The 14,448-nt window shown below is 39.2% G+C and overlaps 1 protein-coding gene across 1 annotated transcript in view; it reads right to left on the bottom strand.

Moving 5' to 3' along the window:
• Positions 1-2,802: 2,802 nt before the first annotated feature.
• Positions 2,803-14,448, bottom strand: part of nyap2a (neuronal tyrosine-phosphorylated phosphoinositide-3-kinase adaptor 2a) — a 55,273-nt gene continuing 43,627 nt past the window's right edge. The window contains exon 7 of the mRNA XM_030743584.1: positions 2,803-4,165. Within this exon, the coding sequence (XP_030599444.1) occupies positions 3,944-4,165 (222 nt within the window). The 3' untranslated portion in view covers positions 2,803-3,943. The remainder of the gene's footprint in view (positions 4,166-14,448) is intronic.

The raw sequence follows: 14,448 nt of genomic DNA, 5'->3' as shown, positions 1-14,448 counted from the left end.
CCTATAATTAGCTAAGACAGCTGGGTCAGTGATGGCTTTTTAAGTAGAGGTTTAATTACAGCCACCTTGAAGGTCTGTGGTACATAGCCAACTAATAAAGACTGATTGATCATTTTTAAGATTGAAGCATCAATAATTGGAAAGACTTCTTTGAACAGTCTAGTAGGAATGGGATCTAACAAACATGTTGCTGGTTTGGAGGAAGCAACTATTGAAGTTAACTCTGAAAGATCAACTGGAGCAAAAGAGTCTAAACAAATACCAGCAGTGCTGAAAGCAGCCGAACATGAAGAATAATCTTTGAGATGGTTATGAATAATTTTTTCTCTAATGTCTAAAATTTTATTTGTAAAGAAATCCATGAAATCACTACTAGTTAAAGTGAAAGGAATACTCGGCTCTACAGAGCTCTGACTCTTTGTCAGCCTGGCTACAGTGCTGAAAACAAACCTGGGGTTGTTCTTATTTTCTTCAATTAATGATGAATAGTAAGATGTCCTAGCTTTACGGAGGGCTTTTTTATAGAGCAACAAACTCTTTTTCCAGGCTAAATGAGCATCTTCTAATTTAGTGAGACGCCATTCCCTCTCCAGCTTTCAGGTTATCTGCTTTAAGCTGTGTGTTTGTGAATTATACCACGGAGTCAGGCACTTCTGATTTGAAGCTTTCCTTTTCAGAGGAGCCACAGTATCCAAAGTTATACGCAGTGAGGATGTAAAACTAATTACGAGATAATCGACCTCACTGGGAGCAGAGTTTAGGTAGCTGCTCTGTACTGTGTTGGCACTGAAGAGCATAACAATGAAGGAATTAGATCCTTAAACTTAGTTACAGCACTTTCAGAAAGACTTCTACTGTAATAAAACTTATTCCCCACTGCTGTGTAATCCATTAAAGTAAATGTAAATGTTACTAAGAAATGATCAGACAGGAGGGGGCTTTCAGGGAATACTGTTAAGTCTTCAGTTTCTATGCCATATGTTAGGACAAGATCCAGAGTATGATTAAAGTGGTGGGTGGGCTCCTTTACATTTTGAGAGAAGCCAATTGAATCTAACAATAGATTAATTGCAGTGTTCAGGCTGTCATTCTCAGCATCTACATGGATGTTAAAATCACCCACTATAATTATTTTATCTGAACTGAGCACTAAATCAGATAAAAAGTCTGAGAAATCAGACAGAAACTCTGAGTAAGGACCAGGTGGACGATAGATAATAACAAATAAAACAGGTTTTTGATTTTCCCAATTAGGATGGACAAGACTAAGAGTCAGGCTTTCAAAAGAATGAAAACTTTGTCTGGGTCTTTGATTAATTAATAAGCTGGAATTGAAGATTGCAGCTAATCCTCCTCCTCGACCTGTGCTTCGAGCATTCTGACAGTTACTGTGACAATTTTCCACATTATATTTTGATTTTTAATTGTTGATTGCCAGTACCTAATTGTATACATTTTTATTATTATGCAGATGATACCCAGCTTTATTTGTCCATGAAGCCAGATGTCACACATCAATTAGTTAAGCTGCAGGGATGTCTTAAAGACATAAAGGCCTGGATGACCTCTAATTTCCTGCTTCTAAATTCAGATAAAACTTAAGTTCTTGTACTCAGCCCTACAAACCTCAGAAACATGGTGTCAGATGTTAAGGTATGTGATGCTGTACAACATGAGTGCAGAGACTTCAGAACTTGCCTTTGAATCCTTTGGTTTTAAAGATTTATTCAGCATTAAAGCAATCCATTGACAGCTGTCAGTATTTCCCCTACTGAAACAGCTTGTATGTTCCTGCCACGGTGCAAATCAGTTTAACGCAGTAACCTGAGCTGACCATAAAAGTGACCAATCATATTACACTCTGCCCAAACAGTCAAAAGTCAGTTGCTTCAAGCAGTGCACACAGCAGACACTCATGTGTGATAGAACTCTGCAGCCACGCGCACAAAGAAGTTTTGTGTGCAGGTTGTTGAACTTACACACAAAGAAATTTGCACCCATGAACTTAAATTATTTGCTCTGATTATGTTTTTTCTCACACTTGACTTAAGACATAAATATAATTCCATAAACAAGTTACTGCATTCTGGCCTAGTGAATAATATGGAGAATTTACATTTATGTTACAGTTAGCTGCCAGCCCATACTGACCGTTTGTGTACTGTGCACATCCCTGCTGGATCCCAGAACGCCAAGTGTACCTGGCTATGGGAGGCTGTTTGGCTCAAACTTGCAGTGTATAGCTGGTTGTGTTGGATTGTGGTTGGATCATATTCACAACATAAACTGCACTAGAGCTCATCTGGAACCAGACCAAGACCACTCCCTCCAAATGGTATCAGTGACTGATTTGATTGATTTGGTCTGCACGGAAATGCGATCACTGAGTTCACACCTGCAGCGAACTGCAGCATGGAGGAAAACGAACCAAAGTTTGCGTTAAATTAACTAAACACCGCAGGTGTGAAAACACCCTAAAACTGTCAGAGGTTAAACAGGAGTTAAATTGAGGGAAATTGGAGACAGACTGGAGTTAAACTAGAGTTAAATTGGAGGTCATCTGTAGTTAAACTTGAGATGAACTGGAGTCACACTGGAGTCCAGTCAGGGGCAGTGGATGAGACCAAACTAACAAACAACCTGGCAAAATATTATCTCTTCAAAATAGCATTTTTCATCTGAATAAAAGTGTTCTAAATATAAAAACATGGTCACATCCTGGCATTTCTGTCACACACAGATGAACGAGTCTTTTATTTTTTAAATATAAAAACACAATTAAGCAACATTTCTGGCCTTCTTTTTACACAGTTTATAAATAATTTTTTCTGCTACACAACTGTCAGACTTTAAAAAAACCCATCTGAATCATTTACAGATAGAAAAATAACAAGTAGAAAGACGACAGAAAGCGATGCTACACTTGGATGACCACGCCTCCCTGGACTGTGATTGGATGGCAGGAAAACACCTGCATGAGTGTGCATTTGCGTGTGTGTGTGTGTGTGTGTCTGTGGAATCAACTTTAAACCATTGCAGTCAGGACATTTGAAGTCCTCATTAATTGGGATGATTTGAAGGTGTGCTGTACTGCGTACAAGGTGACTAGCTTATCTGATAACTTCAGGGGCAACTTCCTGTTAACCCACAGACAGAGCTGTTAACCCACTAACAGAGCTAAAATTCAGAGCAATGAGGAATTTCACCCCTTTTATGTGAACACATAATAAATCATCCATATGACATCTTACTCATGGTACTTTTTTCCCTTTTTAAAACACTGATTCAGACAGTGAGTATTTGTCTACCTGACTTTTCCTGTCAGTTAAACTTTGGGGGTCTTAACAGTTATTGAAAGGCTGTGTGTGTGTGTGTGTGTGTGTGTGTGTGTGTGTGTGTGTGTATTACTGACCCATGTCCAGATTAAAATATTAATTGATTTCTCTGGTGGTGGACAGACCTTCAGGTTTGGCCCCACATCAGGTCCATTTGTGAGTCAGCATGATATTTGTTTGCTCTTTTTAAAACTTAAGGTAATACATCTCAAGATAGTCATTAATTGGCTGAAATTTTCTTTGATAACAAAACACGTATATGTAGTATTTTGAACAGTTCACTGATTTCTTTGATGAAATATCTTTTCTGGTTCATGCCTTTTGATTTTTTCTTTTGGTCTGAAAGTTTCAGTTTTTCCTGTCAGCTCAAACAGGATTGACAGAAAGTAAATTAGGACTTTAGGGAGCAAAGAAGCTTAGAATCATTATAACTTCATTTCATTTATAAATGTGAAAATACTCAGAGGGGCAGAGAGAAGTTCAGTCAGATGACTGTCAGCAGTGGATCTGTTGATATTCTCAATAAAACAATGAGTGAAAAACATATTCTGATCATGTTAAAGTGTTCAGTGGAGGGTGATCATTATCATGGTGTGAGTATTTGTCTTTCAGATGGCGGTGTCCCAGAACACAGTGGCGGCGTGCCCGGCAGCGGTGGGTGGAGCCGAATATGGCGGCGGCTGCTTCCTCTTCCAGCTGGGCAGGATAGGCATACTGTCCTGTTTGCACAGATTCTTATCTGGCCGTTGACGAGCTTTGATCTCTCGACATAAAACTCTCTTTTTCTCAATCATCTCCATCATGGTGGCGTCACCGCACAGCCATGGCATCTGGAGACAAAAAACAGCTCAACATCAACTGACCCAGACATGCCTTCTCACTGCAAACCACACTGAAGACAAAAAGTGACACTGTGACGTTTCGTGTCTCTGTGTTATGTTTATGTGTTTTTTGTGCCTCTTCATGGTGTTTTATTGTCTCTTTGTGGTATTTTTGAGTTTGTGTTTTTTATGGTGTTTTATTAATTTGTATTGTTTTATGTCCCTTTGTGTCTCTGTCTTTTGTTGTTTTGTGATGGTTTTTGTGTCCTTGTGGTGTTTTTTTTTTAAATCTAAGTGGAGGTTATGTGTCTCAGTGTTTTGTTATTGTTTTGTGGTGGTTTTGTCTTTCTCTGGTAGTTTCTGTTTTGTTTTGTTTGTCTCTGTGTTTTTTTGTCTGTAACATAAGTATTCCAACATGTGAGATCATAGTAGTATAAGAGTATACTTTTTACTGCCCCCCCCCACTCCACTCCACCCCAACTTTCTCTTTTTCATAACTTCCTCATTTTTTATATGGCCATGCCCCCCTCAAAACTGAACTAGCACCCCCTACCCCACTCACCCACCCACCTGCAGACTGACAGCTATCCCCCCAACTGTTGTATCATATCTTTTATGCAATATCTAACCGGTGGTCAAACAATATCATCAGCAGACACTGTCCCCCCTGCTGCATCACCTCAGCACATATCCGTATCACTATCCGACATGTGGCCGTTGTTCAGTCGCGTCTCCTCCTAGGGGTTTGTGTTTCTATGGGGGACAATGTGATATAAGGACCTACTGATCATTCTACAGCAGCCATCACTGCCGCATCTTCACCGTCCTCTGTACCCGCACATCAACCATGGAGGCCTTTCCACAGCTGGCCTGTATAGGGACTTTTGAAGGTATGTTGATGTGTGCTCCCCAACAAAGAGAAACGTGGAGAGAATGAGTTTAAATTAGAATACAAAAAAGCCGTAGTGGGCATGTGTATAAATTTAGCGATGCGAAATTATGATGTGTGTGGTTTCTAGCAAAGAGGTTAAATTTTTATTCAGTGGACAGCTCAGCTTTTGAGTATGTTAGAAAACACCTTATGTTTTGATGATATTACACATGCCATTCTCACATGTGTAGGGCAAACATCATCAATTGAGACTATCATTAAACATCAACATAACGATACACGAACTGTCATGCCCTTTGATAAGTGAGTTTAGCTACGATATTGTAGTCGCAGAGCTTGTCATGATGGAAAACTATTGGAGTGGCAGACACAGATTATGTGTGTGATGCATTCTCTGTATTGTGCTTTTTATGCTATTGAAATAAAAGTCACTGTTAACCATACCTGTCAAGTTTTGTATTTAAAAATACGGGAAATTTTCCGCTGCTGAAAATAGAGGTCACTATAGGACGTCATCACCTAATTTACATAATTGTTCATTTGGATGTACTGTAGTTGCAACTGAGGCTGCAGGAGCGAAAAAACATCTTTGGAGAGACAAAAATTGAAGAAAAAAACTCCACCATAAATATGTTTAGAACTACAAATAAACTTTATGACTTAACTTTAATGCTTTGCCTAGACCCACATTACATACATCAATTTTGTCCCATATTGTTTAATGTCAGAATATCAAATTTAACGAAAACACTGTGGGGTGAGACTGCTAGCTACGTTCAGCTCTCCTCCTTTATCTGGGCCACTGTTGCCAACTTGTGTAAGAAAACTCGCTGTCACCTGTCTCAAAGGTTGATAAAGGCCGAAGCGAGGTCCGGGGATGGGAGCAGGTGGGCAGGCTCGGTGTTTAAGTGAGTTCTGGGAGTTGGAGGGTGGAGACAAAGTGAGGTCTGGGCGATGCCAAAGCGTACGAAGGGATGCAGTAAGAAGGCTTTATATACACAAAACATGGTGACAGTGGAGGATTTCGCTGTCGCTATATCGCTTTATGGGGCAAAAAAAACAAAAACAAAAAAAAAAACGCTACGTTGGCAACACTGAGCCTTAGCGCGGCTTTGTTTACGCTGCTAAACTAAACCAGAAATACGTCACCGAACTCGCACTGAGGTCCAGTTGTTTTTATGGGGTTGTTCCGGCTGTCAGCACTAACCTAGAGATAGTGACAATTCTACAGTGGCCCAGAGGTGTCAGGTCAAATACAAAAGCCGCAACACAAATACAAAAGCCAAAATGGAAATAGAAAACCACAACGGAAGTGACGCAACCTGCAACATAAGTAACAGTGCCTGTTGAATGAAACAACGCGAAGAGAAGCTTTGGTTGCTGACAGACGATAGAGTCGAGAGACGCAGCAGCTAGAGCACATGTGTCAGACTCAAGGTCCGCGGGCCACATCTGGGTCGCGATATAATTTTATACGTCCACAAGATTATGTCATATCGCTATTATTAATGGCCAGCGGGTAAATTGCGTTCCCACCGTATACTACAAATCTCACAATGCACTGAACAGCTGCCGCGCAGGCCAAGACCTGTGCACTAACTCATTTTCCGTTACCAATGACACAATGATCAGTTATCAGCTGATAAAAACAACAATCATCACACAGTGACATATAAACTAGCCTGACCCCCCCCCCCCCCCCCCCCCCCCCAAAAAAAAAAACAAATGGCCAAATGGAGAATGGATCTTTCGAAACAGGCAAGGCAAAGGACCTGATCGCTAACATCGGAGGTAAACCGTGTGTTTCTTTTCCTCGCCTGCTATATTCGGGGAAAGGATACGGGAGAAGATGCAGAGGGAGACCTGCACAGGTGAGCTGGCGGTGCATCACTGCGTCACACACCAGGAAGCGCGCAGCAAAGTCCTGAAGACAGAACGTGTCATTAGCACCGCAACACAGACAGAGAACTTTATAAGAGGCAAAGATTTAAATAACTGGCAGTTTCGGAGGAAATAGTTTCTGAATTTGGTGACGTGCTTTATCACACAGGTGCCATGAGCTACCTGAGAAAATCTGTCAAGTTTATGAAAAGTAAAGGCTTAAGTCCCAGCAGGGCTTCGGCATGAAAGGTGGCTGTGTGAGTCGGCTTCTCTCTGCAACACAATGAAGCAATTTCAGATAACTTGAGTTGCTTGGCGACAGTATGGTGCAAAAAACGGAGAATTGATCGCTCAGAAACTCCCGAATTGGAAGCTATAACTTCAAATATATTCTATGCTTTGGCAAAATTGTTTAAATCGTCTCCATAGACTCCTTGAGTTGTTCATTACAGTTACCGTCTTTATTGAAAGTTCTGGGGAAAAAAAAAAAAAAAAGCTTATGTTGAGTCACTTCCGTTGTGGCTTTCGTATTCGTGTTGCGGCTTTTGTATTTGACCTGACACCTCTGGGCCACCGTACAATTCAGTTTGGAGCGGCACAGGAATGCTTTAAAAGAAATTGAAAATTGAAAACTGAAAATACGGGAAAATAAAAATACGGGATGACGCCGGGACAGAGGGGTAAAATACGGGAATTTCCCGGCCAAAACGGGAGACTTGACAGGTATGCTGTTAACCTCATAATCTAGTCATGTATGTATCACAGTGATCATGGAAAAACAGACTGCATAAAATAATCCTGATCAGAGTCATGTGTAGGAAAAGCATGAACAGAAAACCTGTCATGTCCAACTAGAGAGGTCTCTTCAAAAAAAAAAAAAAAAAATGTTTAAACATCTTTTTTATTCATAAAACATCACAAACACTATGGCCAAGCAAAAAAACTATGGTTAAAGCAGTAGGTGTGTATTTTCCCATCTAAGGGGAAAAAAGAGTTCTTACACCCTTCTTGTATTTCTGATATCACATCTGCATTTTCTTAAAACACTAGCTGACTCTAATTTTCAGTCACAAAGAGGCCAAAGGGGGTCTGCACCCACATGAGGTTCATTATGTGACCTCACACTCATGTATACTTTAACCATTCATCCCAACTACCAGGGTCTGAGTTACTTTAGTTTCTGTTTTTTAAAAAGCCATAGTTAAAACTTTCTGAATTTTTTTTTTTTTTTATTCAACCATAATAAACGCGTTACCAGTGTGAAAAGCATTATTGCATTAATTTCTCATTATCCTTTTCTAACAACATTATAAGTTTGACTCTATAAAGTCAGTACATAAAGTAAAACAGCACAGGTTTAGAATAGTATTACCCAACTAGCTGTACATCCCTAATAATCTCCTAAATAACCCAAAGTCTGTCATGTGTGGCATAAAAATGTTTTTATTCATAAAAGAAACAAGAACTTCATACAACGCTATTTTATAATTCACAGTTGTTTTGATCAATGTAAGCTCGACAAGAACCCTGACAGGTGGAGTTGAATAACATCAGGAGCACAGCTATTTTCCTAAAACACTAAGGACTGTTATAAGACCCTTTAATCATTAAAGATATGTGTTTTCACACACTTTAACCATTGTGTGCATTGAATGATACATGTACGATACCATAATCTTCTGTTTTACCCCCCCCCCCCCCCCCATGTCCATCCATCACGCCTATGTATGATTTAAATCCTCAGCCTGATGGTTAAGCCTATCTTTTTGAGTAGGAAAAATAAACTTAAACTACTTTTTCACTAAATTAGGATGATCATTGGTTTTATTTTTCTTGAAAGGATCTATACCAGCTTGCAACACCAAAGGTTATATCCTCTAACTGCTGCCAATAGAAAGTCTAAAGTCAGAACAGAGAGATGCAGTGGAAGCATCAGAGCTTAAAATACTTTTTTTTTCTTTAACACACTAAAACTGAGTCTGATCTTCTTCTCGGTCTTGATGCGTTTGCTGTAATAATAACCCTTTTGTTTGGAAGCCAAAATGATACATTGACCATAAAGCATACTTCTATACTTTTTTTCATTAACAGATTTTTATGCCATAACAAAACATTTTTGCTCATCAGAGCCACATATCACTCATTTCCTTGCACACACAGGGTTTAATAGCTCCTGTAATGTACTGACCCACAAACATAGGGTCCAAGGCCTGAGAAATCTGTTGCTGCCATGGCTCTTATGCTGTAGTATAAGAAGTTGTGTCATGTACTGTTTATATTTGTTGAGGCCCATACCTACCTACAGTGTTTGCTATAAATGTACATGTATTTGACAGTTCAAACTGCAATATTTCCACATGTTTTGCTGTAGAATGGATCCAATAAAAAAACCTATCCCTACTCTCACAGTGCGACTTGTTTAAAGAGCTGAAAAGAACAGAGTGAGTGGGCTGAGTCTGTAGAAACTGAGTTGTCCTCACAACTTTATGTGGCCCAAATAGATGAAGAACATCTCTATGTAAATAATGCCAAACTGATTACAGATTTGATCTTTGTAACATCAGCCTGAGTATTTGAGTCTACACTCGTTTTTAAGAGAAGATGTGGCCTAAGACTCATGCAGCACCTGCGCACAGTTATAACGTCATACCCTGCGACCGTGTTTTGAAAATACAGCGTATAGTTAGAGGAGAGATGTAACCTAACAAACACAGGCAACTTACAACGCACGTGTAATTTTTTAATTCAGGTTTCCTAAGCATAACACTTTTAGGAGGACATATGTGTATAGGGCTTAACAGAAAAACAAAACGTATCACATGCACACACGAGTGTCATAAAACCTATAAGACCTTTTGATGGGACCCTCCACTAAAGTCACAACCACCTCCGTCTTTTCTTAAAATGCGACAGTTCAGACGGTCCTAAACAAAGCGGTCGTTGAATCAGCTTTTAGGACATCGCTGCAGCCGTTTCCCTGCTTCACCCCAAAAATCTTGTTGTCCATACACAGATTAACTGATGCCAAATAATATAAGACATGATCATAATGTGTTATTGTATCTGTCTCTTTAACCTTTGTTTACAAAACAGCACAAAGAAAGTGTGGTTCGTGCTACATCTGTCATGTAACGTCTGTGAGGCAGGCAGGAAGGAGGACCCCAATGCAGGACACGCCAGGCACAGGTAAAAGGTAATTCAACTTTATTTTCAGGTGCACAACAAAAGGCCGGACTAGGCAGAGCTAGTGGCAAAACACCGAGCAAAAATACCAGGCTAAATACGAGGCGAAACAAGACACACAGCAGGAGACGAAAACGGGACCACGACGCGACAAAAGGCACTGGAAACACAAGACTTAAATACACAGGAGGGCTAATGAGGGAGGTGGAAACAGGTGGTAACACAGGTGACGCTGATAATACTGACTAGACCAGGGGAAGCAAAACTAAACACAAGAGACTGGGACTGGACAACTATCAAAATAAAACAGGAAGTAACACGATGGAACAGAAACGCAGACCTCACACAGAATACAGAGAGAACACCAGGGACTAGAAATAACAATTAAACCTCACAACCAAAAGAAATCCCAAACAGAACAGACAAAATGAAGCAAAACAAAAACACACGGGGTCCTGTGGACCCTGGACCATGACAACATCACCATGTTTTTTTTTCCAACTCACACACACGCAGGTTCTCTATATTTAACCAGACTAAACACACCTAGTTTGATTTCACTATAGTGGACTTAAGTAGTTTTCATAGTAGCATATCACTGTTTGTTGTTGCTCAAAGTCTGCAACAAGATGTTTTTAAAATAAAAATTTGTAATGCAGTACTGATGAGACAGCTGCGGTTTTATACACAAATCTGCACACTATCACTTGTCAAAGTATTGAGCAGACACTCGATGGTTCGTATATATGGATAATTACCCATCTATTCATCTGCTGGTTGATCCATAAAGACTTTATATTTTCATATATGAACATATAAAATTTTGACTCTGCTTCTCCCAACATTGATGCATCAGAATGACATCAAATGTTTTATACACGCAAGCGTATCAATCATCAATCAATCAATTTTTCTCGTAAAATGTTTGTTACTGTAATGTTACAAGATGTCTCAAACTGCGTCGGTGTCTGAGGGGGTCCACCATTCAGATACATAGGGCACGTCATCATCTTTAACCCATAAGGGCTCAGAGGTTGGTGCTTTCTCTGTACCGATGAAAGGAGGCCAGGCCCACTCTGATGCATCGATGTCGGGAGAAGTGGAGTAGAAATGCCACAGATCTTCCTCATCGTGGCTGGTCTCGATAGGCCAGGGTTGCAGCGGTGAGGTACTCCACACCGACGTGTCGTCACCATCATCATCATTATCACACCATTTTTCAGATGTAGGGACGCAATATTCAGAGACTTCAGAGCTTTCGCCGACTGTAGTGTTTGTACAGTGTTCGTCGAGGTTTGTCTGATCAGAAGAGTTGTAAGACGTCATATTCTTGCCCCAAAGTCTGTTGTGAAAATATATGACCTTACAACAACTGACCGCGGCTTTTAAAGACCGTGTGTGAAATGGGAGGGCGTGGTGGTAAAACAGACATTGTATTGGTCGCGTCTAAACAGACAGTAAATTCATGCATAGTCATTGGTACATATGTTTGATTCATAGCAAGTGTAAAACAAATGATTATCAGACATTATTGTTGGAAAACATGGACAAAATCACTAATAAAATGAAAATATAACAGTTTCTCATACCTACACTGTAAAAGACCTACTGAGATCATATGTCTCCATATAGACTTCTCTTTATTAGTACCCTGCTAAATCTGGTGTTAGAAATTAAAATCCTTCTTCACATATACAAGGTAATGAATAATCAACCCAATAGACCATTATCCCCCTCAGACTGATGGCTTACTTATGGATCCTAGGATGTGTATGCTTAGAATAGGACGAAGAGCCTTCAAAAGGCCCCCATCTCACAATTTGGATTTGGGAGACAGATAGTTAGGGATAGATCAGGTGACCATTCACCCTCTTTTAGTTATTTCGGTACTACAGATCTAGACTGGTGAGTTCCTGTGAGATGTGTATAAAAATGTACATGAGGGAGTCAGCATGAAAAACTGATTGCTTGATACGCTTGTGTATATAAAACATTTGATGTCTCATGTTGTTTTGTGATATGTGATGGAATAAACATTCATAAATGGAAAGATGGATACACCGTTTGTGTACAGGATAAAAGCTATAGTTTTTGTTCCAAAAAGAAAAGGACTTTTCTGTGATTACTGATCTTTTTTTTTTCCACCTAAAACGTCCAAACTAACGATTCTTTTCACCTTTTCGTGTCAGAGGGACATTAAACAGATCTGTTCATGTGTATCTGATCATTAAAAACTGCTACACAGATAAACTCCGTGATGTTCACTACGGATAAAAGTTGTGGTTAGCAAATAAGTGTACGACTCCTGTTTTATCACAACAAAATTATGTGTGAATGTATCTTGATAAATAAAATGTTTTAAAATTCTTTCTTCAACTACAGGAGCCTGGTATTCCTCTACTTAATGAGATCTATGAAGCCTGCAACCCGCATGCAACTGCATTATTTTTATTTAACTTAGTTTCAGAATCCACTTACAACTGATGCAGAATCTGAAAATATGTGGCTAACTTACTCAATCATAGCTCATTATGGTTGGTGTGAAAGGAATTAAAACAGCAGTAAATTCATAGGCCTTTCATTCCTATAAAGCTTTTGGGTTTAGTGGGAAGAAACATATTACTTTGGATATAGTCTGTACTGATGAAAAGTTGCTGTAGATCCATTCATGAGCAAAATAAAACTGGGTGGTTATACTGAATGAGTTAAAACATGAGTTTCTTGTTTCTTTTATGAATAAAAACATTTTTATGCCACACATGACAGAGACTTTGGGTAATTTAGGTGATTATTAGGGATGTACAGCTAGTTGGGTAATACTATTCTAAACCTGTGATGTTTTACTTTATGTTCTGACTTTATAGAGTCAAACTTATAATGTTGTTAGAAAAGGATAATGAGAACTTAATGCAATAATGCTTTTCACACTGGTAACGCGTTTATTATGGTTGAATAAAAAAAAAAAAAACAGTATTCAGAAAGTTTTAACTATGGCTTTTTAAAAAACAGAAACTAAAGCAAAGTGTTTTAAGAAAATGCACATGTGAAATCAGAAATACAAAAAGGGTGTAAGAACTCTTTTTTCCCTTAGATGGGGAAAAGATCAGGTGCTAGCACAGGCCAAAATTCTTTGTAAAACTCTGCTGGAAAAACATCTGGACCTGGGGTTTTGTTATTTGGAAAATGCTGTAGGACTTCATTGAATTCAGAGCTGTTTCATGTTCAATTAATTTTGACAGATTTATATTCTTAAGAAATCCTTCAATGGCATCATCAAATGGATTAATCTGTGATGAGTATAAAGCTTCATGTATTGTTTAATAATTTCTGCAGACTGCCAGTTCCTTTGACTCACTGCTGTACTGAACCTGTCAATATCTGGATTACACACCAGGTTGAAGTCTCCTTCTATTATAAGTGTGATGTCAGAGTGATCAGAGAGTGAAGTGAAGAAGGTATGAAAAAAGGAGGGGGTCATCAAGCATCATAAATCCATATTTTGAATAGATAAGTTAGGGTTAAGGTTATTTTTCTTATTTCAATTTCTTAGTCTTCTTCTGCCCTCTCTGGGAAGGCTGAAAACACTAGGTTTTCTCTCATGCTGCAGACCTGAAGCCAAGTCACAGTTTCTTTGATTTTTTTTTTTCCTTCTGTGATGGTTGTCTACAACCATACAATTGAAAGACTCTGGTGATTAACATTGGTTTGTCAGTGACTTATAAGCTGCATTAATTTTTTTAACCTGTTTTCTTGAGTTACCTGTCTGCTGCTCCAGTTTTTCCTGGTTTGAGCAAAAGTGGAGGCTGAGGGTGGAGCTGGTTTGTGTGCAGAGGCCAGTCAAATGGACTTAACCATCTGTTGCGAGCGGTGATGGCATAGTTATCTTGAAAAAGTAATCGGATTTCTGATTTCTTCCATAAAAAAGTAACTTAGTTACTTTACTGATTACTTAATTTTGGAAGTAACTAAATTAGATTACAAGTTACTTTATTAGTTACATTCAACAGCTGCCAGTGTTGTGCCAAAAAATGATCGTCTGCCAAAAACCGATTTCCGGTATTTAAAAAAAAAAAAAAGATTGTATTTAAATGACTGTAAATGACTTGTTAACCTATAATCTGTGAAACATATGTCAAACTGTCATGTAATGTCTGTGTGGCAGGCAGGCAGAGGACTCCAATGCAGGATACGCAAGACAGACGGTAAAATAGCAATTCTGCTTTTATTTTAGTGAGGGCAGAACAGAAAGCAGGGCTGGACAAAACCAGTGGCAGATTCAGGACAAACAGAAACCAACTTGACTTGAATTCACAGCGCTAAGGCAAAACAGGATACA

The sequence above is a fragment of the Archocentrus centrarchus genome, chromosome 13 (assembly GCF_007364275.1).
Source record: "Archocentrus centrarchus isolate MPI-CPG fArcCen1 chromosome 13, fArcCen1, whole genome shotgun sequence".
NCBI lineage: Eukaryota > Metazoa > Chordata > Actinopteri > Cichliformes > Cichlidae > Archocentrus > Archocentrus centrarchus.
Note: the sequence above shows the minus strand (reverse complement) of the source record. Positions and strands in the feature narration are given on the sequence as shown.